We start from the raw sequence: 23,905 nt of genomic DNA, 5'->3' as shown, positions 1-23,905 counted from the left end.
TGTTGGTGGTCTGAAACGAAGTCCGAAGCCGCGACAATGTCCCCTCAAAAGTGCACCCACCAAGGCTGCGGCAAGACGTTCTCCGACCCTGAAGAAGAATGTTACTTCCACCCAGGTCCTCCAGTTTTCCATGAGGGTCAGAAAGGTACTTCTCTCTCTCTCTATTCTTAGTGCAAAAGCGTTTTTGTTTTGTTTGGTAAGGAATTGCCCCACTAACCTGCCTGCCCCACACTTTGTCCACAGGTTGGAAATGCTGCAAACCTCGCGTCTTGACATTCGATGAATTCCTTACCATACCACCCTGTGCTACCGGAAGACACTCCACCGAAAAGGTCACAACAACGGCAGCAGACTATGGATCGGTGACATCTTCCTCAGCTGCCTCGGCCGGTGCCAATCTCCCTACACCGGTGATCTCGAAGGATGGGAAGGAAACATTTGGAACCGAACGTGTTAGAGCTCCCATCTCCGAAAATAGGGTCAATCCACAACCTGCTGCACCGAAGGAACAGGTTCCAGAGGAAGATGAACCGGGTGTTGTTGTCCCCGTTGGAGCGAAGTGTAAGAGGAATGGGTGTGAGGTTACATATGCCGGTGAAGAGGAGAGTAGGAAGCCTGGGTCTTGCGTGCATCATCCTGGAGTTGCGATATTTCATGAAGGTTCGAAGGGGTGGTCGTGCTGTAAGAGACGGGTGTTGGAGTTTTCGGAGTTTTTGAAGATTGGAGGGTGTTCGGAGGGGAATCATTGCTATGTTGGTGCGAAGAAAAAGGATGAGGCTGGTGGGGAGGAGGTTGTTACCTGTCGGTATGTATCGATGCCTTTCTTTCTTTCTATATTGGTTGATGCTAACGGAGACGTGTAGGACGGACTTCTACCAGACATACACAAACATCAATGCCTCGATATTCTTGAAGAAAACGGATAAGGACAAGTCGACTATCATATTCAAGCCTACGGAGATCGAGGTGGACCTCAAGACGGCGGACAATAAGAGGTATCGGACGACTATACCGCTGTATGCGACGATAACACCGGAGGAGTCGACGTTTAAGGTGATGGGTACGAAAGTAGAGATGAGCTTGAAGAAAGCGGATGGAACATCGTGGCCAGCGCTACGAAACGATGAGGCTACAGGCGAGATCATACAGATTGGGAATGCTCCTAGGATATGATATCTCCCTTTTGTTTAAGACGGTGATGTTTGAAGGCTAGCGATGGTAGAGACTGATAGAATCGGTGTTTGTATCATACCATATTATTATGTCATATCGGCACTGTCTAAGAATTATCACGATATGGAAGTCTTCCAAAAAAAAAAATTCAGGCTAAAACCCCATACTTTTGTGAGCAAGGGACCGGTCTCTGCCTGTTATTAAAGTACAGCAGAGGCGAGCAATTTTGACCGGAAACGGATTCCATGTCCAGGAACTGCTGCATGGCGCCCGGGGCCGTCGCTTGATGCATACGTAGCCACTTTGACAGTATCTCTCGAAACAGAAAAGATGCCGCAAAGCCGCAGCCATGTGAATGAAGTGCAAATGAAACGAAACACCGTAGAGATTTTCCATCACCATTGCTTTGTAAAAGATGCCAAGTTGGGTGGATATAAAATAGACTCGTGTCGGGGAGATCATGGCCTATGCGCTGGTTTGAAGGCATTTACTTCGCGCCTTCCAAACAACGTATCAAATTCCCCGTGTACCGATTGTTTGCGTAATTCTCCGAGAAGCTCCTCTTGCCAATTAGTAATATTGGGGGGCTTTGATTAATTAAAATTGTTTGGGTGCAACGTTGCCTGAGCTGTGGTTTGTCGGGGATATCTTGGAACTGGAACTCGAGCTTGGCCACATAACCCACAACGTCTCCTTTACCGCACATATCTACCAGCCCTCACCACTACCACCACCACCATCTTCATCAACCATCATCGCCGTTCTCGCTGTCCTCTCGAATACACGATTCTATACTATAGTCGTTATCATAATCTGCGATAACTGGCCTTCACTTTTTTCCAATCACCGAGTATTGTTTGTCGATTCGATCGCGAAAGTTGAAAGTTAGGGTGTTCTATACCCACTACTATTATCAGTATACCTCTTTATATAAAGCCGTCTTGGTGACACTCGACACCACGGCGACACCGTAGCCGCTGCGGTATGTCCTGTTCTCTCTCCCATGCCTCCCATACCCCCCTGAATCCATCGTGTCCTTAATTGTTTCTGGTTTTGTCTCTCACCTTCATACTTACAGTATCGTAGCCGTATCCAGGACCTTCCCAATCGGTACGAGCAAGGTTAAGGTCCAGCTGTCCAACTGCGACTGCAACTTGCAACTACAACCCCACAACCAACAACGCGAAAGCTTCCCACATCTCACCCACTACCTTCACATATTCCGCCGGAATAACTGCGTTAGCCTTTGAACGACGCGCAGTTTTCTCTCTTCGTTCTGTCTACCAGTTACCCCCCTTAGAGTGATATAAACCAATTTACCGAAAATGGGTGTCGGAATGAGTACCATCATCCAATGGACCGTCATCTTGGCCGTCGTTGGCGCATACTTTTACATCACTAAGAAGCAACAAACTCCCGCGCCGGTGGCTCAGAAAGCCATCGCCAGAGGAAACCTTCTGGACGAGGTATCCGGTAATGAGAAGAAGAAGAAACCGTCCAAAAGCCAGAAGAAGCAGCAGAAACCGGCCGGCGTAAAAGAACTCCAAGTGCCCACCGTGACCTTGGAGTCCGAGGGCAACGATGATATCCCGGATTCGCTTGCCTTGGCCGAAGATAAGGGCAGCCTCCAGCGTCTTGCGGGATTCAAGACCGGTCAGACAAAATCTACCAAACAAGAGTCCAAGCCGGAGAAGAAGAAGGCCGATAAGCAGGCTTCTAAGGCTGCTCCGGCAGCTTCGGAGATTAAACTGACAGCTGTCCCGATTTCTCCGTCCCTTGGAGCCATCTCGTCGACTTCCTCGACAACCGGAGCAGATGGTGATATCGATGAGCCAGACAGCGTCGATGAGGAGAATTTGATCGATGATATGCTGGAGAAGGCCACCGGACCTAGCGTCATGCGAATCACACCGGTCCAAGACGAGTTCACCACCGTCACACGCAAGAAGGGCAACCAATCCGAGAAGAAGGAGGGACCTACCCCTCTTCAGAAGAAGAACCAAAAGAAGAATGAGATGAAGAAGGAACTGAAAAAGCTGGAAAGGGAAGATCAATTGAAGCGATTGGAAGCCCACAAGAGAGATCAAAGGCTGGCTAGGGAGGCCGAAGCTTCTAGCAAGCCAAAGAAGGGACAGTCTAACGCTGCCTCGAGCGCCTGGTCTGGCAGCAATACGCCTTTGGCTGGATCGAACGGCCAGACCGCCCTATCCGGCAGCCTGCTGGACACTTTCGACAGCAGCAACTCTGCCAACTCGAGATCCGGCATCACCCCTTCGACATCCGACCTGTCTGATGCCATTCCTCAGGAGTTCCTCGATGAACACCGAGCCGCCCAGCGTGAACTCCCCTCGGGTATTGAGAACGAGTGGGTTGAGGTTAAGCCTCGGCAGAAGAAGAAGAAGCAAGCACCTACAGGATCGGAGACAGATAGTGACGCGAACCAGAATCTGACCGCTTCTGCTTCCTCTGTCGGGCAGTCGACAAAATCGGCCGCTACGGGCAGTACACCTCAGCCACCGGCGCAAAAGCCCAAGAAGGTGTTCACGGACCAGGACTTGAAGATCCCGGATATGCCTGCGGCGGAGAATACGGACGGATGGGATGTCCATGCCTGGTAGATATGAGCATTCGAGCTTCTCGCGGGGCACGTTCTCTTTCTCTCATAATATCAAGCCATCGCCTTAAACGGTGGGGACTTCTCTTATCGTTCGTCACGCGAACTCTTTTCATTCCGGGAATCACTCCTGGGCTATCGGGAACTCCTACATTGTATCTTTCATTTACCTTGTTACGATTATCGTACTTCCTCCTCTTCTTTTTTTTTTGTGTTTTTCTTATTTTAAAAGTGCCTTTTTGCAATGCTACCGGTCTCTTGTTTTGTCTCTTTGAACGATGTTTACGTTTCACCCTTCATCCCTCATCATATCTCGGTTCGACAGTACGACAATATAATCTCGAGCCACTCCACCTTCTTCCTGACCCCAACTCGGGCGATCTCCCCCTGGTTTGCTATAGAGTCGCGAGCGCGAGCTATCAAACTAACACCCTTCCCTCCAACTGCTTAACTACCGCCGTCCGCACTCCACGTTTCGCTCTATACCGTCTTCTTCTCATGCTTGAACCAGCAAACCACCTAAACAACCGCAATAATCGCGTAGCAAATTCTCGCTTCAGCAATAACCTGATTCTATGTAACATACTTCCTTCCTTCCTTCCTTCCCATCGACTTCCTCGGAGATTGATTATAAAAACCGATCGATCAATCTCTCCCCGTCCCGTTAACCATCGGCTCTGCTTCTTTGTATGAAACTTCTTTTCTATCGCTGTTTTCACTTCTATAGTAGCATTGTTACTCTCTATACGTGCACGGGAGGGTCAGTTGAATATGAACTCTTGAAAGCTATTCTTAGTACTAGTACTCGTCGTTGCCTTTGTTGTCTTGATGCTTGGAGGTTATAGATATCCTTATCGATTCCTTCTCGCCCTACTTTTTTCTATCTATCGATCTTTTTGCCAGGTGGGAGATGGTATGTGTAATCAAAGAACCATTTAAATGGGGTTTATTCCGTGCATTTGATTCCGAGTATTTTGTGAGGTTTTGGTCGTGTGTAACCGTTTGGGACGACTGTGCAACGGGATGTTGTTGTTTTTGTGATAAGTCGAAGTCTGAAAGAACGCCCGGTACCTCCGAGATTTATACTACGTGTCCGAAAAGGTGAGCGTGATACCACGGATTGTATCGGCTTGGAGGTCTTTCTTTACGTGTTAAACAGGAATTCTGGTATCATTCCCGACCGATTGTGAGAAATGTTGAGGGAGTCAGGGGATGTAGACAACGTCATATTCTTCCCTCCGTCTTTGTATACTACTACAAGTTCGTTTCTACAGATCTCGGTATTGGATTCAGATAATATCGTCAGCTTACGTCCCAGGAAACATTGGTTGTTTAAACGTTTGTGTCGAGATCCGGTATAGTCTCTGGCCAAAACGAGAATTCCTAACCCCCTTGTTTTTCCATAAATGTTTTAGGGTAGGATTATCTATATATAGCTATTTCTGGTAGTCTTCCAGAAGAACAGTCCGTGCCAGTGCAGTGGAATCGATAATGCGCAAACGCTCTCCTATCTTTTCGAAAAGACTAGCTTCTGCTCGCGCAAATTCTCCACAGCACTATGTAGAGGATTCCTGAAACGGGTTTCATGCGAAGACATACCGCTAGCGATTGGGATTTGTTACGTAGGATGTGTAGGCCGGTTATTGGTCCCCTGCATGAAGCTCTTTTCAGAGCTTGAGAGCTTTGGATGAGCTTCCGAGGAATGGCCCAGGGATGGGGAATGAAATGCAATGCAACTGTTTGTCTACCTGATGTCATGTATGTATATAATGTTGGATTGGTCCTTTCTTATATTTTATGATCCTGTTCGATTGACGTTATCTTTTTTTCTGTCCGATATAATATTCGAATTCAGATAATATAAATAATTACATCGGTATGTAGAAGCCGGGATTGTAAATTTTTTTTTTTTATATATATAAAATTGTGGCTAGGCAGTCGGCAAGAAAGCACAGCATTGTGATGCGTATTGCATTCTGTTCTTTAACAAATATTGTGTTCTGTTGTGTGGTTCTGGCGTATGTGTCAACATCTCGCCCTTCAACACCAAAAGCTAACGACCGGCTTCCTCTTCAAGCAGAAAAGAACCCTCGACAATTTCCTCCTCTTCTTCTCCTCTCCCTTCTGCTTCTCTTCCTTAAGCTCATCTTCTTCTTCTTCCTCTTCTTCTTCTTCCCGGTCATTTTTTTTTTATCCTTGCCGGCGACAACGACGACGAAAGACGACGGTGCTCTTCATCGATCTCCCCGCTTATACTTACCCGCTGGGCCCCACCAATTGATCGATCGTTCTGAACTTGAACACCATCCATCTCGCCCGCTTACCGTCGAAAAACAACCTACCTACCTTGAAACCACCCGGGCACCCTTCTCTCTCGTGAAAGAGACTCTCGAAGAGCCATCCTATTCCGACAACAATGGCTCAAATCCGCGGCACCGCTGGTTACCACCTCGGTGGACCTCCAAGACAGTTTGGTGGACCACCGCAGAACCCGAACGCTACGAATGATCCGTCGCCTCTTGATGCTATCCGAGAGCAGACGAACAAGATTGAGGATCTGTTGGATACTTATTTTGATCCCGTGAAGCCGTATGTTGTTCCTTTGTTCGGAGGAGATGAGATGGTTGGGAGGAGCTTGCTTTGAAGGAGATCTCGATCAAGGGAGCAGGCGATGCTGACGGTTGGAGGTTTGGATTGTAGATATCTACCGGCGGTTGGACGGTTCTTGATCGTTGCTACCTTCTTGGAAGATGCGATTCGGATAATTACACAGTGGAGCGAACAGCTCAAGTACCTCGGCGACTATCGACACAGTACGTTTCCCTCGTCTTCTTCTTCCTCATTCTCTCGTGATAGCTTTCACCGGAGTTGTTTTCGGTTGACTGATGGGATTTGATGATTGTTAGTTCCTTGGGGCCTCACCCACTTCTTCCTCCTCGCCAACGTCATCACAATGGCTACCTGCTCCGTCATGGTCATCGCCCGCAAGCACTCAGGATACGCCGTCGGTGGTCTCATCGGTGTCGTGGTCGCCCAAGCTCTCGGATACGGTCTCATCTTCGATCTCAACTTCTTCCTTCGCAATCTCTCCGTCATGGGTGGACTCCTCATGGTTGTCTCCGACAGCTGGAACCGTAAACGATTCGCCTTTGCCGGCATCCCGCAGATTGAAGAGAAGGATAGAAAAATGTACTTCCAGCTTGCCGGACGAGTTTTGCTCATCTTCCTGTTCATTGGGTTCGTTTTCAGTGGAGAGTGGAGCATCAGCAGGGCTTTGGTTAGCATTTTGGGATTCGTGGCTTGCGTGATGGTTGTTGTCGGGTTCAAAGCTAAGTGGAGCGCTATCATCTTGGTGGTCATCTTGAGCATCTTCAACGTCATCATCAATAACTTCTGGACCGTGAGTATATTCTCTTTATTTGAGAGGGTAGACAGGCGCTAACTTTGAATTTTGGAACAGCTGCAACCGCACCATCCTCACCGCGACTTCGCCAAGTACGATTTCTTCCAGATCTTGTCCATCGTGTAAGTTCTCCCTCCGGCCGAAGGATGGGGTGGAGAAGATGCTAATGGTTCCATGCAGCGGCGGTCTTGTCCTCCTTGTCAACATGGGACCCGGTCAATTCAGTGTCGACGAGAAGAAGAAGGTCTATTAGACGCATTCTCCTCGTTTGATACCCCCTCCGGCTCTCGATACCGGCGCCTTCGCCCAAAGCATACGTTATAAAACCATCGTATTTATATGAAGTTACTACTACCAAAGCTTACTATGAACTCTCGGAGCTGTTCCGAGGAGGACGAGATAGGGCAGTGCGCCTGTCTGTTCTTTTATCTTCTCGGCTAGGACGACGAAAAGAACCCATTCGTTTTTACTGTTTTTAGCAGAAAGAAAAGTTGATATGAAACAACCGTGTCCCACCCTTTGATATTGCATTTGTATCTTTTTTTGTTTTCTCTATACCTTTTCCAGCTTTGTATTTCTCATCCTTAGGTTTCCTTTTTTCCTTTTCGTTCGATGAGATCTCATGTTCGTTTCCTGGCTCAAAGTCCGCTTCTACCTCTCTGTAAATAATACCTTGGGAATTAAATGAGATATTGATTATTTTACTATATCCTTCGATCTTCTCGACTTTGAAATGGTCAATGCTTTGGTTTTGAAGGAGGTGATTGGTCGATTGAAAGTCAGAAAGAGGCAAAACGGCTCTCTTTTCTCTTTCACATGTTCCAATTTCTTGTGTTGCCAACAATCTCCCATTAATTCGCGCGAGAGTGGAATGTGCGCCTGACTTTGCTCTTATAATTCTACTACTTACATAGTTGCCTTTCGGTTATGCGTATGCAAACCGATGATTCTTTCTTTATCGTATTTCTTCGTTCGGTCTCCTCCACGTGGGTTTCTGGACATAGCGAGCTGAGCTTTTGGGGATTATGCAGGCGCGATGACGTCGGTGGGTTTTTTGATCTTCCCGTGGTGTGGGTTTTAAGCCGAGCGTTGGGGGTTTCGTGGCTGACGGGTTGGGATTGCTTTCGGATAGATTGTCATCATCACCATTATTAACTTTTATCGGCTTGTTCTGGGATTTTTCGTAGGATTGTTCATGGTACGGAATGTTGATTATAACAATCCGGGGTTGTTGACTTTGAAGCTGACACGGGGGATGTAGAGGATACGGTCCCTCGGGGGGAGAACACCGCATTATAGAACACTCGGGGAGTTACGCGGGTTGTTGGCCACGGCTGCTACGTTTGAGGAATGGCAGGAGGCGGCGGAGAGGTTGGATGTGCTGTTGGGGAAGGATGTTTGGTACGCTCGTGCCCTTTTTTGATGCTTCTGGGTTTGAAAGCTAATGGAAGAGATATAGGCGGAAGAATCCGGTTAGTGAGCGGTATGATTATAAGATGATTCAAGAGCGGCTCGAGGCTTTGGAGAACGCGAGGAGCAAAGGGGATGTGGCGGGGTTGGTGAATTTGTTACGGTCCGGTGGGTGCTTCTTAGCTTTGATATCCTTCTTTGCATTGGGGAGGGGGTTTTGGGCTGATGACAGGGGGTGGTAGGGATGTTGAGGAATTTGGGTAATATATGCCATGGGAATTTGTATGGTCAGTCTTATGCGGGGTATGTTTATCTTCTTCTGAGTTTCGAGAGTTGTAGATGGCTGACCTTTGGGGTGTAGGACGAAACTGTTGATTGAGGAGTACATACGCTCGGTCACGGCTTCGCTTCGTTATATTGCGGACCTACAACCTTCGTCGATTCTTTCGCCTCAAAAAAAAATGGATATTCTTCATGATACGCGGGCGTCGTTCGGTAGGACGTCGTTGATCTTGCAAGGTGGTGCGATCTTTGGGTTATACCATATCGGAGTTGTGAGGGCTCTTTTGCTTCGAAATCTGCTGCCTAGGATTATTACGGGCACCGGGGTGGGAGCGTTGATCGCTGCTCTGGTGTGTATTCACAACGACGCGGAACTTCCTGGTTTCCTTTGCGGCGAAGGGATCGATCTTTCCGCTTTCGCGGGGAAAGAGAAAGGTGGGGTTAAACGGAAGCTGTTGCGAATACTAAGAACGGGGTATCTTCTTGATATCGGGGTTGTAGAACGTTGCGTCAGAGCTAACGTTGGGGATCTGACGTTCGAAGAAGCATACCAACGGACGAAGAGGGTGTTGAATATCACTTTGGCGGAACAGAAAGGGGCGGGGGGAGCGGAGATTCCGGGGTTACTTAACCACATTACGACGCCGAATGTGCTGATTTATACGGCGGCTTGTGCGTCCAATGCTACCGGCGGGCTTTACAAGCCGGTGGAATTGCTGTGTAAGGATCACAACGGGGTCGTGGTGCCTTATACCAGTACGATTCCGCAGCGGCAGGGGTCTTCTGGTGGTGGTACGGGGAAAGCAAAGTTGTCGAGTCGGAGACACGGGGATCCGAGGGGTTCGCCGCATGCACGGGTCGCGGAGTTATTCAACGTAAACCATTTCATCGTCAGTCAGGCACGACCCTACATTGCGCCGTTTATTTCGCCAGCGCATACACATTCCACCAGTTCGAGTTTTTATAAAGTACTCGGGTTGGAGGTTCGACATCGGTTACAGCAGCTTGATACGTTGGGTCTTTTGCCGGCGGGGATCAGGAAATTTTTGATAGATGAGGTGGTGCCGGGGAGCACGCTTACCGTCGTGCCCGATCTGGGATGGACGGATTTTGAAATGTTGGTGGAGAATCCGAGTTATGAGAGGGTGGGGTATTGGGTTATGAAGGGGGAGAGGAGTATTTGGCCGGTGAAGGGGGGGGTGGAGGTTAGATGTGGCGTAGAGTTTTGTTTGGAGAGGCTGTGGGAGGAGGTTAGGAGTCGGCAGCCGGAGGTCAGTAGGAAGAAGGCATGATTCATTATATATATATATATTACACTGGATTGATAGAGGATGTTGCATTGAATCCATGAAGTATCTTATTTATATGTGATATTTTGGGATGCCTATCTGTGTTCTGATGTTCAATACGCCTCCACTTTTTGGATTTCTGGCATGTTGAATAGGTCGCGGATGGACCTGACAACGAACGCTCCCGAGATAGCAACATGTCTTTTCTTATTGATTCGATCGAGATGGCCTTTTATTTAAAATTTCAACGAGGGGGCTTTTCATCAATCCATGCATTCTCCACGACACACGACCATTGCGCACGCCACCACAGCTTTCGAAGGTGCAGTCGACGAATATTGAATGTCCTCCGTATACAGAAGTGAGCACGGACGGAACAGTCTCCGCTTCTCCCTCCGAGGAGAATCGGCTGACCAAGAATTTCAGGCATGTGAAGAAATTCAGGATTACTACCATAGGCACCACCTCTCTTCGGAATCACACTACCTCGACGAAATGGAGGGAATATCGGTTTATACTATCGCTCTCACTGCGGACACGTTCTTCCACCGAAACATCATGAAAGAGAATAATATGCCGTACTTTCCGGTGGCGGTGTATAATACCAATGCTGTTTCACCGGCGTTAGTTGGAATTGTTTATAACCCTTGTAGACAAACAGATGGTATCAAAGATGCGGAGAATTATATCCCTTTTTTTGGAAGACGACAAAGGAGGCCAAAGCCAGACCATTGGAAACCACTTGCATTTTATTCACTCCCTTCCATGGAGTTACTCAGGCAAAAGGATTGCGTATCTAGCTTACCCGCTGTTTTGGGCATTTTTACATGGGAGTGGGTTTTTGCGGGAGGAACCAGGAGGGGCTTTGGTGGGAATGTTGTGGGAAGGTTTTGGCGGTGGGGGTGTGTTATGGGATTGCACAACTGGTTTCGGTGGAGATGGGGAGGGTTTGGGAACCTGTGAGGGGTAGCTGGGGGGTTGGATGCTTACTTTGGAATATTTGATTAAGAGGATACCATTGGGATGTATGATGGGGGTGTGTGTTCAAATGTGGATGTTACCATCGTTGTATTTGTATCCGATGGAGAGATATAGAATATTGATTCGTGTAGGAGAGACCAGAACGCCCGGTATAATGCTAAAAGTACAAGTCCGTTGATACAAAAGAATTTTGAAGAGAAATAAATTAGATCTTGGATTGCAACTTGCTGAAGTCCTTCATCCCTCGGCCGTTCCTGAAGTATCCCAACATTTCATCTCCCAACCAAGCTGTTCTGCTCGTGGCAAGTCCTTCTTCGATATCGATTAACCTGTCAGCTTGACATAGGATACCCTTGCCGTTGCCCTTCTGACCGAGGGATAATAGCCATGCTGCGGCTGTGGAGATTGTCTCGACTTTGTTCAAGGGAACGCCGAAGTTTGTCATCTTGTTGACTTCGGAGTCGAGGGTGCGGGTGCCGTCTTTGGTGAGTAGCGGGGTGACGGTGATTGCTGGAGCGACGACGGAGATTGCGATGTTGAGTCGCGAGACGTCGTTTTTGAGGGATCTCATGAGGCCGACGACACCTAGTTTTGTGTGTTAGTAAAATGTTCGTCGTGGTAATTAATTTGATATTATATCGGTATATATGACTTACCGAATTTGGCAGCGCTGTAGAGCGGTAATCCCTTGGAAGCGAGATATCCGGCCAAACTGGCGGTGCAGACGATGGTGCCGCCACCCTTACCGCCGTTGTTCTTCCTCATGTGGTGGATTGCCAACTTGATAGTATCAGCCGTAGCTCTGATATCGATATCAAGTACCTTATGATCGATTTCCTCAAGTTCTCCGTCCTTGTCTAATTCATCTGTAAAGAAGACGTCGGAGTTCTCGCCGATACCGGCATTCACAAATACGCCAGCCAATTCACCATGGTGTTTTACGGCTTGAGCAAAAGCGGCGCGTTGGTATTTCCAATCTCTGATGTCACCGGTGATGACCAATACGGATTTATTGTTGTGGAGAGTCGAGGTTTTTGGAGGAGAGTTGATGTCGAGGATTGTGAGCTTGGCGGAGAAGGCGAGAAGGAGTTCGGCAGTTGAGAGACCGATTCCTGAGGAGCCGCCGGTGATAAGGATGTGTTTGTTTGTGAAGGCGGTTGGGGAGATGGAGGAGGGGGTCAGGGTGAACGTGCTTGGCGCCATTGTACTGGAAGTTGGAGGTTGAAGGTGGTGATATCGATGTTGCTGTCAGCGGGAGGTTTTATTGCCCAGCCACAGATGCAAGGGAAGGTTGTTTCTTTGTGCGACGTGAATGGATTCGATTCTGGAGATTTTATATTCTATGCCTCGACAGAAGAAAAGGACGACGACGACGAAGCAATCCAAGATTCTTTCCCCAGAATATCACTGCGGGCGGTCAAAGAAATATATCCTCCCCATGGCAGTGGTCAGGATAGCCGGCATTCTTTAATAAACTCGGTTCTCCTTCAACAACCTTCCTGAGAAATTACCGCGGTTAACCTGAGAAGGAGGAGAAGCAAAGGGTCCGGGGCGACGCTAACCTCAACTTACATTCCATAGAACCATATTGCAAGAGATCCCGCCCTTTTAGTGCCGTTGTCGGCTTGCTTTCGGCGACGCCGATGGTTCGTTACGGTTTGGAATCATTTGGGGTGGATTTCGTTTTATGTTGCAAGTTGTTCTTTCGTTCACGTTCCAAGAAAGGCCTATTGCATGGCATGGGATACCGGGGGAATGATATGAGAAAGCCAACCGTGTCGGCTAGCTTTCGTGCGTCTGCCATTTCATTTTCAACCGAAACTAGGAGCTCGAGCCCTCTCTCAACAGACATCGAGACGATGAGAAATCCCAAACATACGAGGTTGTGTGTGTGATTATTTGCTTACCCGAGGACGACTTGAAGTGGGCTGTCGCGCTGTCGGGACCGCCGAAACCAGATTCCTAATCACCATGGCCGAGACTGTCCAATCACCTAGCAATCCAGCCAGCTGCTGATCCTCGATTACGATTACGAACGACCGCGACTTTTTCCTTCCTTCCTTCCTTCCTTTCTGTCTCAAGCGGCGTATGCGATGTTTTTCAGCTGCATTGCATTGCGCATTGGTGCACACGGTGGTGAACAATGTGAAACGTCCCTTCTTTCTTTGCATTTTGATTACATCCGCAATTTAGACGGTGGCAAGCGGGTTTCGATATCACTTTTGACAAGCTGGTTAATTGGAAGATATGACCCTAATTACGTACCTTGCCAGACTGGCCTGAGATTATATATCCTTTCTGAATCCAAATTCAGACTCGCTCATCCCGAAAACTTATATACTTATATATACACTAGAAACCATTGAATATCTAATGGAAATTAACTGCACGGTCATATATGCCGATTCCACAGAACCCCCCCTCTGACAGAACAGTATTTGCTGTCCTTCTCGATTTTTAATTTAATATTAATATATATTAATAACCCCCAGTATAACCCGGCGGCTTCACCGACCGCGCAGACAATTCCAGCGCATCAGCACTTTGTAACGGCTGTCTGTCATACCCACTACTTAGCTCGCTGCTATATGGCGTATCGTGCAATTCTGGCGGGCTGCGCCCGCCGCCACCGTACGACTGGTGATGATAATCCGATGTGAACGGCGCAGGTGGCACTATTGGTTGCTGCTGACGTTTCCGCTTAGATCTTTCGATCAACCATAATGATGCGAAGACTATTGCTAGAACCGTGGGGATGCCGATACCTATCCCCATGCCCACCGCCACTCCTGTCGAGAGGGTTGTAGGGGTGGGTTGCGGTGCTGATGTGGCAATTAGGTCGGACGTCGTTGTTGTTGTAGATGTATCGCTTGCGCTTGTGGATTCCGCAGAAGTGGACGAGCTTGCGGGAAGGGAAACCGTTGAGAGCCCTGCGGCGACGTAGGTTACCGTTCCTGGGTTCAGAAGGAATTTCGTCCTGTTCTCGTTCTGGCAGCAGGGTATTGTTCCACCCTCGGCGCAGCACCATTGACGTGTTACATCGTTGCAAGGTAGGATATTCATTCCGGAACCCGCGAAGGCTGTTTTTACATATCGATTGTTAGTTGATTGGCCTGGAAGGTATGGGATGTTTTTAGTGAAATATTGACGCACAGGTACAATACGAGCTTGGACAAGCTTCGTCTTCCCAAGTCTGGTCCGTGCATGCTCCTCTGTAGATATATCCGTTTTGATTGATACAGAGTTTACTGCTTAAACAGACGACGTTGTCATCAAGGCCGCAGCAGGAGCTGTGGACGCTATTGTCGGTTTCGGCGTCTTGGCTGCAGGCTCTGTGGCTGGGTGCACGGGAGCCATCTTTGTTTTATACAAATCAGTATCAGGATTAAATACGGAACTAGTGGTTTGGATATGTACCTGGGAAATAACATCGCCGTTGGGCTGCGATAAGGGAGGGAAGAGCCGTGAGGCTCAGGAGTATCGAGAGCCGCATTTTCAGTCGATTCAAGATTGTAAGACACTACCGCCGGCGCGCTCGCGTACCTGCCGGGTTTTGTCGAAATTAAACACCAAATCCAGCTAACGGCGATGTCCTTAAGTTGTGGGATAGGTATCCGAGGATCTAAAGACGTGAGCGGAAGTTATTAATGTTAAAAGGAGAGTATCATGGTCAGGAGTTGAGTCAAACGAAGGGAAGGGTTAGGAATTCCATGACGGAAAAGAAAAATAGCTTTGTCAAAGACTGGTTAGGCCATTGGGTCCAAGGCCTATCAATATTTTTGATTCCCGCCCCTGGTTATAATTTAGGCTGTATACGAGCTTATTTACGCGCCCAATAAGGTAACGACTCTTAATTGTCTGTGCGGGTGCGCAGCCAGGCACATATTTTTTTGAACACTGGAACCCGAAACCTGTCAGCGCCCTGCTTTGCAGCTGTGTTGCATGCGATTGCACCATACTCTAGACACAACAGTATATGTTTCGAAGATATATATATACTTGCTATAGCTTCGTACTGGCTAGGATTGTGTCTACAGATTATGGCCTTTATCTTTGGAGAACCTTTCTTTCTTCCCCCTTTTTTTTCCAACGAAACTTTGATTTGAAAAGGGTCGATCCCTTGAGTTGTATTTTCGTTAAGTGCGAATGTAGAATCAGACCATTTTACGATGCTAGCCTATTTTTTTTCCCTTATGTAAAATGTAAAACGTGGCAGTCCTTCGCCATTTTGTGCAGCTTGTGGGAAAATTCTTTCATTTTTGGATCAAGCGCAAGCACTAGGCAAGCTGACGTGAAGTTTAACTGCCGAGTTCATCCCATTTTGGGGGCAGATCGGACCCTGGTTGGTTTGCTTTCAGGTTGTTTTGGTGGGATGGCTGCCGTGATCTGATTTGCACGATGCGATTATATGTGATTTCCGTTTCTATATTTCGAATCAACGAGGGTTGTACCCAGCCGGTGTCTACAGAGTAGATATCTTCTTGTTACGTCTCGGTTGTGCCATCCTCAGCCTCATAAACGACTCACCTAGTACCTGGTACCGGCCTCCAAATACCTTTTCGAATTTTGTGAGTCTTCCGGCTCAAGTTTCTTCCGATATAGTCTCTTTCGAAGTGGCGCTGATGAATCCACTTCCGATGGTCATCGCTCGTCTTTTAAGCCCCGAGTTGTGAATATATGCGCCTAAATATCACCGTTTGTGACATCTCGGATTCTGGGGTATATTTGAGAAGCCCGGTTTATGATGTGGCGAGTAAACGCGGGGTTCAACGTTCGAGTGCTTTGTAACACAAAGATATGTTTGAACTGAGTCCTCGGTTTCAGTGTCTCCAAGCCTACGGGTATACTCGTCTTTTATCACTCGAATATATAATCGAGCGAACTGGGGAATTTCCATCTAGGCTCCCTCGGGTTTGTTTGCCCATTTGTTTCTGGCTGCCTGGGAGGTAAGATAGTCCTTGTTGGTACGGCGTTGGAGCATATGCACATTGATATGTAGGTAGTCCTGAGAAGGCCCAGGAGGGTCTGTATAACTTCTTCGCAGGTCGGCGAGTGTATGTAGTCCTGAGGGCTCGATGATATGCTCTCTGCCTCCGAGGGCGGACAACTGGACCCCTGGGCTTGGGGCGACCAACTTTACAGAGCTATAGACGTAGAGGGCTAGTAGGTCGAGCTGTGCGTTATTCGTAGATCTTGAAAAAGATCCCGGAACGACTGTCATAGATCATGACTACCTATAACACAGGATCAGAGATTTGTACGTTTGGAGTATCGAGAGAGATCTCAAGAGTTCCGGCTCTCTTTAAGAATCGAATGATGTTGAGGATTTCCGTGCCTCGGCAAGATTTGACTGGGAGATTTTTAATCCAATAAAGAGTGGGAGAAACGAACAAGTGAAGCTTACGGTTTGCTAGTTTCTCCCACTCTCTATAAGCTGGATTGATCTGTTGTATCCGAATGCGTCGATTTGTATCGATTCCACTTAACCCGTATATGGCCCAAACAACACGAAAAATACAACATATGCCTAACGCTTATATAGCGAGCTGACGTTGCGAATGCGAATGGGCAGAGTTATGCGACGGCATCTGCCGGTAGCCTCTATCCCATCACTTCCCGAATATAATATACCTTGCCTAAGAAAGCTCTCGTTGATACTCTGTCTGGTTTTGGAATTTCCTACCAACTTTCGAGCATTTGGTGTCTTAAGATCTTGTTTGTGCACTGCAACAAAGTACAACAGGTTGACTTTGTGAAGCGAATTTCTGAAGATCCTTGATGATACGGCTGGTTTGTTGGATCCTCCGCCGTCCCCGCCACTAACCGGTGCTGCTCAGTTGTGAAGGAGACTCTATTAAGTTTCGAGTAAGGGGTGGTCGAACGAAATGTACACGTTTCGATCTAGAGCCCACTTTCGAGGCAAGGTCTGTATTTTCCATTATCCGAAGCGGTGACTTGACCGAACATTTTCCTACTAAAAATAAGCCGTCTGATACAGACTGTTACATGTTGGTGTTTGAAGTACTATCGTTGGACTTCAACAACAGTCGACTCAAGCCAAAATCGCCTTACGCGCAACGATACAACAAACATCACGGCTGCGGCGTAGTCAGAGAGGTGTTGCAGACGGCAATTCCTGCCAGATGGCCATAATCTTTTCTAATAATATGTAGTTGAGAAGGAGGCTTTCGAAAGGATGGACGGATTTCGTTTCCTCTTTCATCCATTATCATTATTTTCCTATCTGTGCCTGTGTGCATGTTCTGCAGGGTCGACCTATTCGGATTAAATACAATGTTTATATCCTCCTTTTCCCTTCTGGTGGTGAGGGCGGTTCTCTGCTGCGTCTCGGCGGCTCTGGCGGTCGAGCTTGAGGGACTCAGTAGATTCCGGCAGGTTCAGTATCCTAGGTCTTTAGAAAACATCGATGACTGTTCGAACAGTACGCATCGATGGCATTCGCTCCAGGGCAGTTGTTTCAACGAGGAGAGTGGTGCAATACCATATACCCCACTGCCTTCGAAACGTGGCTTTCTCGATGACTATCTTGATTTTGTCGGACTTCATCCCCGGGATATTTGCGGGCCTGATGAAACCACCTGCTGGGCAGTTAGCTGTTGCCGACCAGGTGAGATCTGCGGCTCTTTTGACGAAGGTTGTAAAGTATCTTGGAGTACGATTTATACGACGACGATAACTACATCTTGGTCGACGGTTACTTCGTGGGTTCTTCCCCAGACGAGTGATGTGGATTGTAGTACTACTACGGTGAATACTACTATTTATACGACGATTTTTAATCCAGTCACCATGCCTGGAGAAGGGGAGGATGGTGTTCTTGAGACGGATGTGGTAGTCGTGACGACGCTTGTGCTATCTGCTTATACGCCGCCGGCTGTTACTAGGACGGAGATTGTTACGAGGACTCAGCAACCTGAAGCAGAGATAACGCCTCCTCCTCTGTTGATGGCTAGGGAGACTGGGAGTATTTTACCAAGGGCAAAGGAGATCCCGAGGAGGTGGGAGGGGATAAGTTATACAACGTTAACGGTGTTTGTTACCACTTTTTTCACGACAAGTACGACTGCTACGCTAGAGAATACGGTTGTGGAAGTCACGGAGACGAATACGATTTCTTCTATTGCGACGCAGAATCAGACACATTTTGAGACGCCGACGGGGTTTACGACGATGGTTATTACGCAGACGGAGACTTCGACGTCTTATGCTTATGGAACGGTGGAGACGCCGACGCAGGTTTCTTATGTTACTACCTTTGTGCCGGCTTTTGCTGATGAAGGAGATGAGTTAACGGGGACGGTGGTACCTTCTGCTAGGGGTTCACGACGGTTTTCTAGGGGGGAGATAGCTGGACTTGTTATTGGGTTGATACTTGCTGCGGTTCTTGTAGTGGTTAGTGTCGTAATTTTTAGACGCTACCGGAAGACTGAATCTTCGAAGGGATTAGTGGGCAGTACCCGCGGCCGCAATGTCTTTGATCATAATTCTTCTAGTTCAAATTCGGGAGTACCCGCCATTACTTCTCCAAAGCCGGCCATGAGGGGGCTTTCACAATCGGAAACCACAGACCCTAACACGGATAGAGTTCCCGGGTCCCCGATATCTGAACTGTTCTTTTCTGGGTTGAGCATGACGGATGAGAATAAATATAGTCGAAATCATGGCGGTGTGGGAGGATCGAGGTTGTCGAGAGGAAGTAGGGGATCTGTAATGTCTTCCGTGTCTCCTGTTCCTGAAGAGTATATTTTGCCTGAGACACCGGCGAAGAGTGTACAGATTCGGAGTAGTATGGACGGGAGGAATTGGGGCAGGGGGTACGGCGGTAGAGGTGGGTATTATAATGTTGGGAACAGGAATTCGGCTTTGTCGGATTTCGGGACTATGATCTAGTTCTCTCTTCTTTGTATTTTGATCTTGATATATGTTTTTTATGTATATTTCTTTTTGAATACAATCAAGCAAAGTACTGTGCCTCGAATTTGCAGCAATTTCGGGAGGCAAAACATTCCACGATCCTTGTGAGGGGTTAGAAAAACAATGTGACCCGTGGGTCCCGCGCCCCACCTTAACTCTGGCAACAGATCCTTTCGCTTGAGGGGGGTATTTTGATATGACATATCTGCATACACGTGGCCCAGCGACGAGGATGGGCTTATCGATAAAGGCTTAAACTTTTCTTTATCTGTTCAAAAAGTTTTTTTTTTGTTAATATCCCTCAAATACATAAGGCCAAAGACGCAGTGCAGGAACAATACAGCTCGCGCTGCGATATGAAGTATCAGATTATACATATTTGCGGGAAAGTTTTGAGTTAACGTTTTGCGGAGGAACTGGAAAAAGTTGGGGCGAGGTTGTGTAGCTTGGAAGTCATATTTTTTGTGGATCCTGTGCGACGTCAGTCGTATCGACGTGTCTTTGATAATTCATCCAGAGTTTCTGAGTAATGCGGGTGAGGAGTAGTCGACTCAACCCCTCAAACAAATTATTATGACTTGAGTTGAAGGGATGAATAATTCTTCATAATGGTCGGTTATCGATAGAGCTGCTGCACCTGGCACTTGCTTATGGAATGGACTGGGTTGTTGAATACTCGCATGGACCCAAGCTTCCAGAGCTAATCAGGACAGGGGAGAAATCATGATCATTACGATGTGTTAGCGTCCAATTCCGGCAGCCCATTAGCCCGCATGATGTAACCAGAACTGTTGCAGGAATGTGGGGTTAATATCATGATGTCACTTCACGAACGGACAGCGAATAAATGCACCCATCCTCATGGTCTCTCTGATCGTTGCCTCCTTTTTTGTTCGTGGCTGAAGTCGGCGATATCGGAGCAGATTTGAGAAATCGCGAAAATAATAATTATAAAATAAAATAAAATTAATAAAGGAGGAAAGATAGCTACTCATAGGTTGGGTGGATCTCACCGGAACCCGTCCCCAAAGACACTAGCTGCAGCCGGTAGATGCATGTGTTCCCGCTCGAGGATGTCATCTGGCTCCTGGGCCAGCGTAGGCGAAAAGGAACAACCCTCCATCAGCGAGACTAAAAAAGTTTTATCTAAAAAATACCGCGTCGACGAGCTCAAGAGGCCGACATCGTGACTGATGGTCAAACGGGAGGGTAGGAATTAAACTCGAAGGGACCACTAAGCGGGAGACACATCGATGCATCTGGAATCGCCAACCACCGTCAATCCTTACCCACCCAGAATCTCCCGCCGAGGGAAGGCTCAATCGAACACGGCCAATTGTGCCTTGGAATCACGAGATGGCGGAGCTGAGAGAGAAAAACAGCCTGTTTTTAACACGAATCATGATAATAGCCTTCAAGGGATTTTACGGAAGGACAGTATCTCAGCCATTCGTCGGTTATGAGTAAGCTCTTGTTGGATTGGGGTATCAGATGTATTTGAAATGATCATTAAGCCCGTCAAATCCGCGGTAACGGAGTAATGTGTCTTTTGCTGGTTCAGCTCCAGGTCAAGGAAGAATTTACTAGATGCTGGTTGCATATTGCCATCATGTTGCATGCCGCAGCCTCCGCTTGGTCAGGGCTGTGTTCGTTCTAGGTAGCGAGTCTCTGCCACTCCTGCCGACCATTTGCCAACTTGAGAAATGGCTAACCCCGTTATTTCTCTGAATGGTAACTGCAAATTCTTTCGCCGACAATAGATTGCTACACCAGTTCGGGGATTCCTGGTCCCAGTCGGATGCAGGCTACAGGCTCGGGACCCGGCCTGGATGCGAATAGCCGTTGCTCGACTTACGTGTAGACTGTCGTACGATTACCAGTGTTAGTCAGCCCGGTCGTCTTTCGTAGTTCTTTTTTGAAGGAGAGTATCAGGGAATCGAAGCACCTGGCATTTTCCACCCCCCCCTTCGATAGTCCGACGTAGCGAATCAGCATCTGGCCTCACGTGCAAGCGATCAGACAAGTGCTTGGTTGGAAGATGTGATTGGTTGGATTTGATTTTGCAGCTGCGGTTTTGACTCTTTTCTCGAAGCCTTGTTGGAGTTAGAGCGGAGGGGTCATATCGACTGAGCGGTACTAAAACCGCTCGCCTTCCACACCTGAATATTAATCCAGCCTCCCTCCATGATTTTACGATCATGATCCTTCAGACTTCTTTATATATTTCCTTTCCCTCAAGGAGGTGACGACAAAAACCGATTTAGTCCGTCGAGAACGGCTTGAAACAAAACAATCAACAGATACTGAACTATACAAAGTCAAATAAAGAGCGAAGTTAAAGTTGAAGTTGATAGAAAGTTAAAGAATTGCGGGTTGAAAACCACAATCAACACATCAACACATCAACACATGCTAGCCATGGCCTCCCAATCTCGGTCGGCTTTGGCCCCTCATCACGCCGCCATAAAGGCTCAGATCCTTCGACTTCTAGGTCCCTCGTCTCCGGACGACCTCCGACGCTTCCTCGAAGAAATCTCTATCCAGCAGGACGTTCTCGAGAATATATCCGACCTGTGGCCCGACCTACCTCTTGCTTACGACGCTGAAAGGGAGGAACTGGCCGACGATAGGAAGGAGGTTTATATCCTATACGATGCCGCCCTAGATGATCGGGAGAAGATTCGACGAAGGTGGGAGAGGCTGTTGGGTAAGCACCGATGGGGACGACATGAAGTCGAGGAACTCAAGAAGTGTCGAGAGTATATGGCCAGAAATGCAGTCAAGATGGTTGGCCTCTGTGTCGAGTACGCCGAGTTCTCCAGGTGAGTTTTTATTCTTCCCCCAATAGAAGTTAAGGATCCAAAGGAAAAGGAAGAGGAGGCTGTGTAGTATCAAGTATGAATGGAAGCTAACCTTTCGTGGTAATTTCTAGCCAAATTCAAGGATTTGCTTGTCCTGAGGATGACCTTCGTGTTAAACTCGAGAAACTTTACGTTGACGAAAACCTCTCCACTGCTTCGAAGTTGAGGAGGATGCGAAATATTTTGAACATGTTCGCTGAATCCCGCCCGAAAGCTGAACGCTATACGTATCGTCGGCGCTCACTATCTCCGGACGACGACGAGGAGGAGTACTGGACGGTTCCAAAACCTGAAATCATCGAACCGTCAAGGGATTCGACATTTGTAGAAATTTCGTACACGAAACCTCACAGATCTCGCGCAGACCGACATGAACACAAGCGACATCGTCGTGGGCGGGAAAATGAGGAGCGCGAAGAGCGAGATTATATTCCTGATTATAGTTACGAAGTCGGAATCCAGGATTTTGACGAAAGACCTCTTCATAACGTCTATTCTAACGATTCCTCACGACATGCATTCCGAAGTTCTAGTCACGATACTTCTTTCCTCTGGCGATCTACTAGAACGCAGAAGGAGGATGATCATGCTAAACCGCACTATTCGGGTCGCCACTTCTCCCTCTCCTACACGAACCTTCCTCCGCCCGAAGAGCCACGACGGTCGAGCGCAGGGGGTAAGCATCACCGCCCTTCCAGATACGAGGATGACGAAGAACCTCGTCGTCAAAAGAGCGGTGGTCGATACCTCGAAGTCCCAAAGCCGAAGCCTGCTAAGCAGTACACTAGTTGGGAAGTCTACGAGATTGTCTAGATTATCCCTGAATAGGCTAGCGTTTCTCATCTCATCGGGTGGCTGACTGGATCGGCTGGAATATCCTCTTTCTTATATATTTCCTTCTATCATATTTTTTTCTCTTATCGGATACAGGGTCTTGTTTTTTTAAACGGTTTTTGGCATTTGCAGACGGGTTCATCGCTTCGAGTTTTTTTTCCCTTTTGCAATCGGTTAAGCATATCTTTCCTGGGACTTGTCTATTTCATCTTCTCGTACATTGCGATTGGCGCCTTTTTGTTTTCTTCTTTTTCTTTTCTTGTGGTTCAGCTTTACTATTGGGAACGGTTCATTTGCATATCAGGTACGGGAATACTCAGGTCACGGTGTCAATCATTCAAACGTTTTCATGTTTATCTTCTTTTCTAACCCTTCCCCCTTTCCCCCAAGTTCATGTTCTTTTCGTTCACTCTCAGGTTTGCTTTCGGAGATCTCGTGTCTGGGATCTAACTGCCTTTTACTTTGCATTTGCGTCACTATTCAAAAACAAAATTGAAGACCGTCTGTCTTTTTTCTTGATTCAATGTCGCTAGCTACTATGTAAACTTACAAATATTTCCAATAAAGTTAATTATAATACTAGTACTCTAGATCTGAACCAATTGAGAAGCATCGTGTAGTTTTCAAAATCAGAAGCGACCCATCATGATAGAGCTATGGAGAGACGAGGCCGCGAGGCGGTCAATGCAATGCAACAGGATCAAGAGCACTCGCAAGCGCCAGGATCTAGGAGCCAAAAGAAAAGAAAAAGGAAAGAAAGGTCTTGATTTTGTACGAACACACCAACATCCACATACCGATAAGGAAACCACAGCGGCAGATCCTAGATTCTAGCGCTTAGGCTTTGGAGGGTTGAGCTGTTAATCTTAGAATGCCTGCTAAGAATATACCCTGAATATTGAACGTGGCGCCCCGCTAGCTATGGTTGGTGACCCGTCGATGTCAATCGAATCCCGTCTAGAGCTGTACTTGTAGTATACTTGTGGAGGTCCCAATCACCGCAAGCACTGCATTAGAGTACTAGAGTTATACAGATATATGGGCCTCGTCTCAACCGAGCCGTTCACGTCTCTCCGAAAGCTGGAAGATGTGGTTCGAAGCTCGAGTCCCCATCAAAGATTGA

At 47.6% G+C, this 23,905-nt stretch overlaps 8 protein-coding genes across 8 annotated transcripts; 6 read left to right on the top strand and 2 right to left on the bottom strand.

Annotated features, from left to right (window-relative positions):
• Window positions 1-36: 36 nt before the first annotated feature.
• On the top strand, window positions 37-1,173 carry DFL_005434 (uncharacterized protein; the record flags this gene model as incomplete). The annotated part of the gene is made up of 3 exons (XM_067634694.1): window positions 37-145; window positions 244-805; window positions 864-1,173. The coding sequence occupies 3 exons, from the start codon at window positions 37-39 to the stop codon at window positions 1,171-1,173; spliced, it is 981 nt and encodes a 326-aa protein (XP_067489198.1).
• A 1,325-nt stretch (window positions 1,174-2,498) lies between these two features.
• On the top strand, window positions 2,499-3,791 carry DFL_005433 (uncharacterized protein; the record flags this gene model as incomplete). Its single annotated transcript, XM_067634693.1, has 1 exon — window positions 2,499-3,791. The coding sequence occupies one exon, from the start codon at window positions 2,499-2,501 to the stop codon at window positions 3,789-3,791; it is 1,293 nt and encodes a 430-aa protein (XP_067489197.1).
• A 2,412-nt stretch (window positions 3,792-6,203) lies between these two features.
• DFL_005432 (uncharacterized protein) lies at window positions 6,204-7,443 on the top strand (the record flags this gene model as incomplete). Its single annotated transcript, XM_067634692.1, has 5 exons — window positions 6,204-6,376; window positions 6,488-6,600; window positions 6,694-7,187; window positions 7,248-7,312; window positions 7,371-7,443. 5 exons carry the CDS (start codon window positions 6,204-6,206, stop codon window positions 7,441-7,443), a joined length of 918 nt encoding a protein of 305 aa, XP_067489196.1.
• A 783-nt stretch (window positions 7,444-8,226) lies between these two features.
• Window positions 8,227-10,174, top strand: DFL_005431 (uncharacterized protein; the record flags this gene model as incomplete). The annotated part of the gene is made up of 6 exons (XM_067634691.1): window positions 8,227-8,235; window positions 8,323-8,388; window positions 8,452-8,591; window positions 8,650-8,768; window positions 8,843-8,903; window positions 8,962-10,174. 6 exons carry the CDS (start codon window positions 8,227-8,229, stop codon window positions 10,172-10,174), a joined length of 1,608 nt encoding a protein of 535 aa, XP_067489195.1.
• A 1,183-nt stretch (window positions 10,175-11,357) lies between these two features.
• On the bottom strand, window positions 11,358-12,355 carry DFL_005430 (uncharacterized protein; the record flags this gene model as incomplete). Its single annotated transcript, XM_067634690.1, has 2 exons — window positions 11,358-11,737; window positions 11,809-12,355. 2 exons carry the CDS (start codon window positions 12,353-12,355, stop codon window positions 11,358-11,360), a joined length of 927 nt encoding a protein of 308 aa, XP_067489194.1.
• Window positions 12,356-13,630: 1,275 nt separating this feature from the next.
• DFL_005429 (uncharacterized protein) lies at window positions 13,631-14,645 on the bottom strand (the record flags this gene model as incomplete). The annotated part of the gene is made up of 3 exons (XM_067634688.1): window positions 13,631-14,232; window positions 14,306-14,509; window positions 14,570-14,645. The coding sequence occupies 3 exons, from the start codon at window positions 14,643-14,645 to the stop codon at window positions 13,631-13,633; spliced, it is 882 nt and encodes a 293-aa protein (XP_067489193.1).
• Window positions 14,646-17,962: 3,317 nt separating this feature from the next.
• Window positions 17,963-19,063, top strand: DFL_005428 (uncharacterized protein; the record flags this gene model as incomplete). Its single annotated transcript, XM_067634687.1, has 1 exon — window positions 17,963-19,063. One exon carries the CDS (start codon window positions 17,963-17,965, stop codon window positions 19,061-19,063), a length of 1,101 nt encoding a protein of 366 aa, XP_067489192.1.
• A 2,442-nt stretch (window positions 19,064-21,505) lies between these two features.
• DFL_005427 (uncharacterized protein) lies at window positions 21,506-22,761 on the top strand (the record flags this gene model as incomplete). Its single annotated transcript, XM_067634686.1, has 2 exons — window positions 21,506-21,909; window positions 22,020-22,761. The coding sequence occupies 2 exons, from the start codon at window positions 21,506-21,508 to the stop codon at window positions 22,759-22,761; spliced, it is 1,146 nt and encodes a 381-aa protein (XP_067489191.1).
• Window positions 22,762-23,905: the final 1,144 nt, after the last annotated feature.

The sequence above is a fragment of the Arthrobotrys flagrans genome, assembly GCF_004000055.1.
Source record: "Arthrobotrys flagrans strain CBS H-5679 chromosome Unknown unitig_9, whole genome shotgun sequence".
Lineage (NCBI taxonomy): Eukaryota > Fungi > Ascomycota > Orbiliomycetes > Orbiliales > Orbiliaceae > Arthrobotrys > Arthrobotrys flagrans.
The sequence above is the reverse complement of the archived record's forward strand: the minus strand, read 5'-3'. Positions and strand labels throughout refer to the sequence as shown.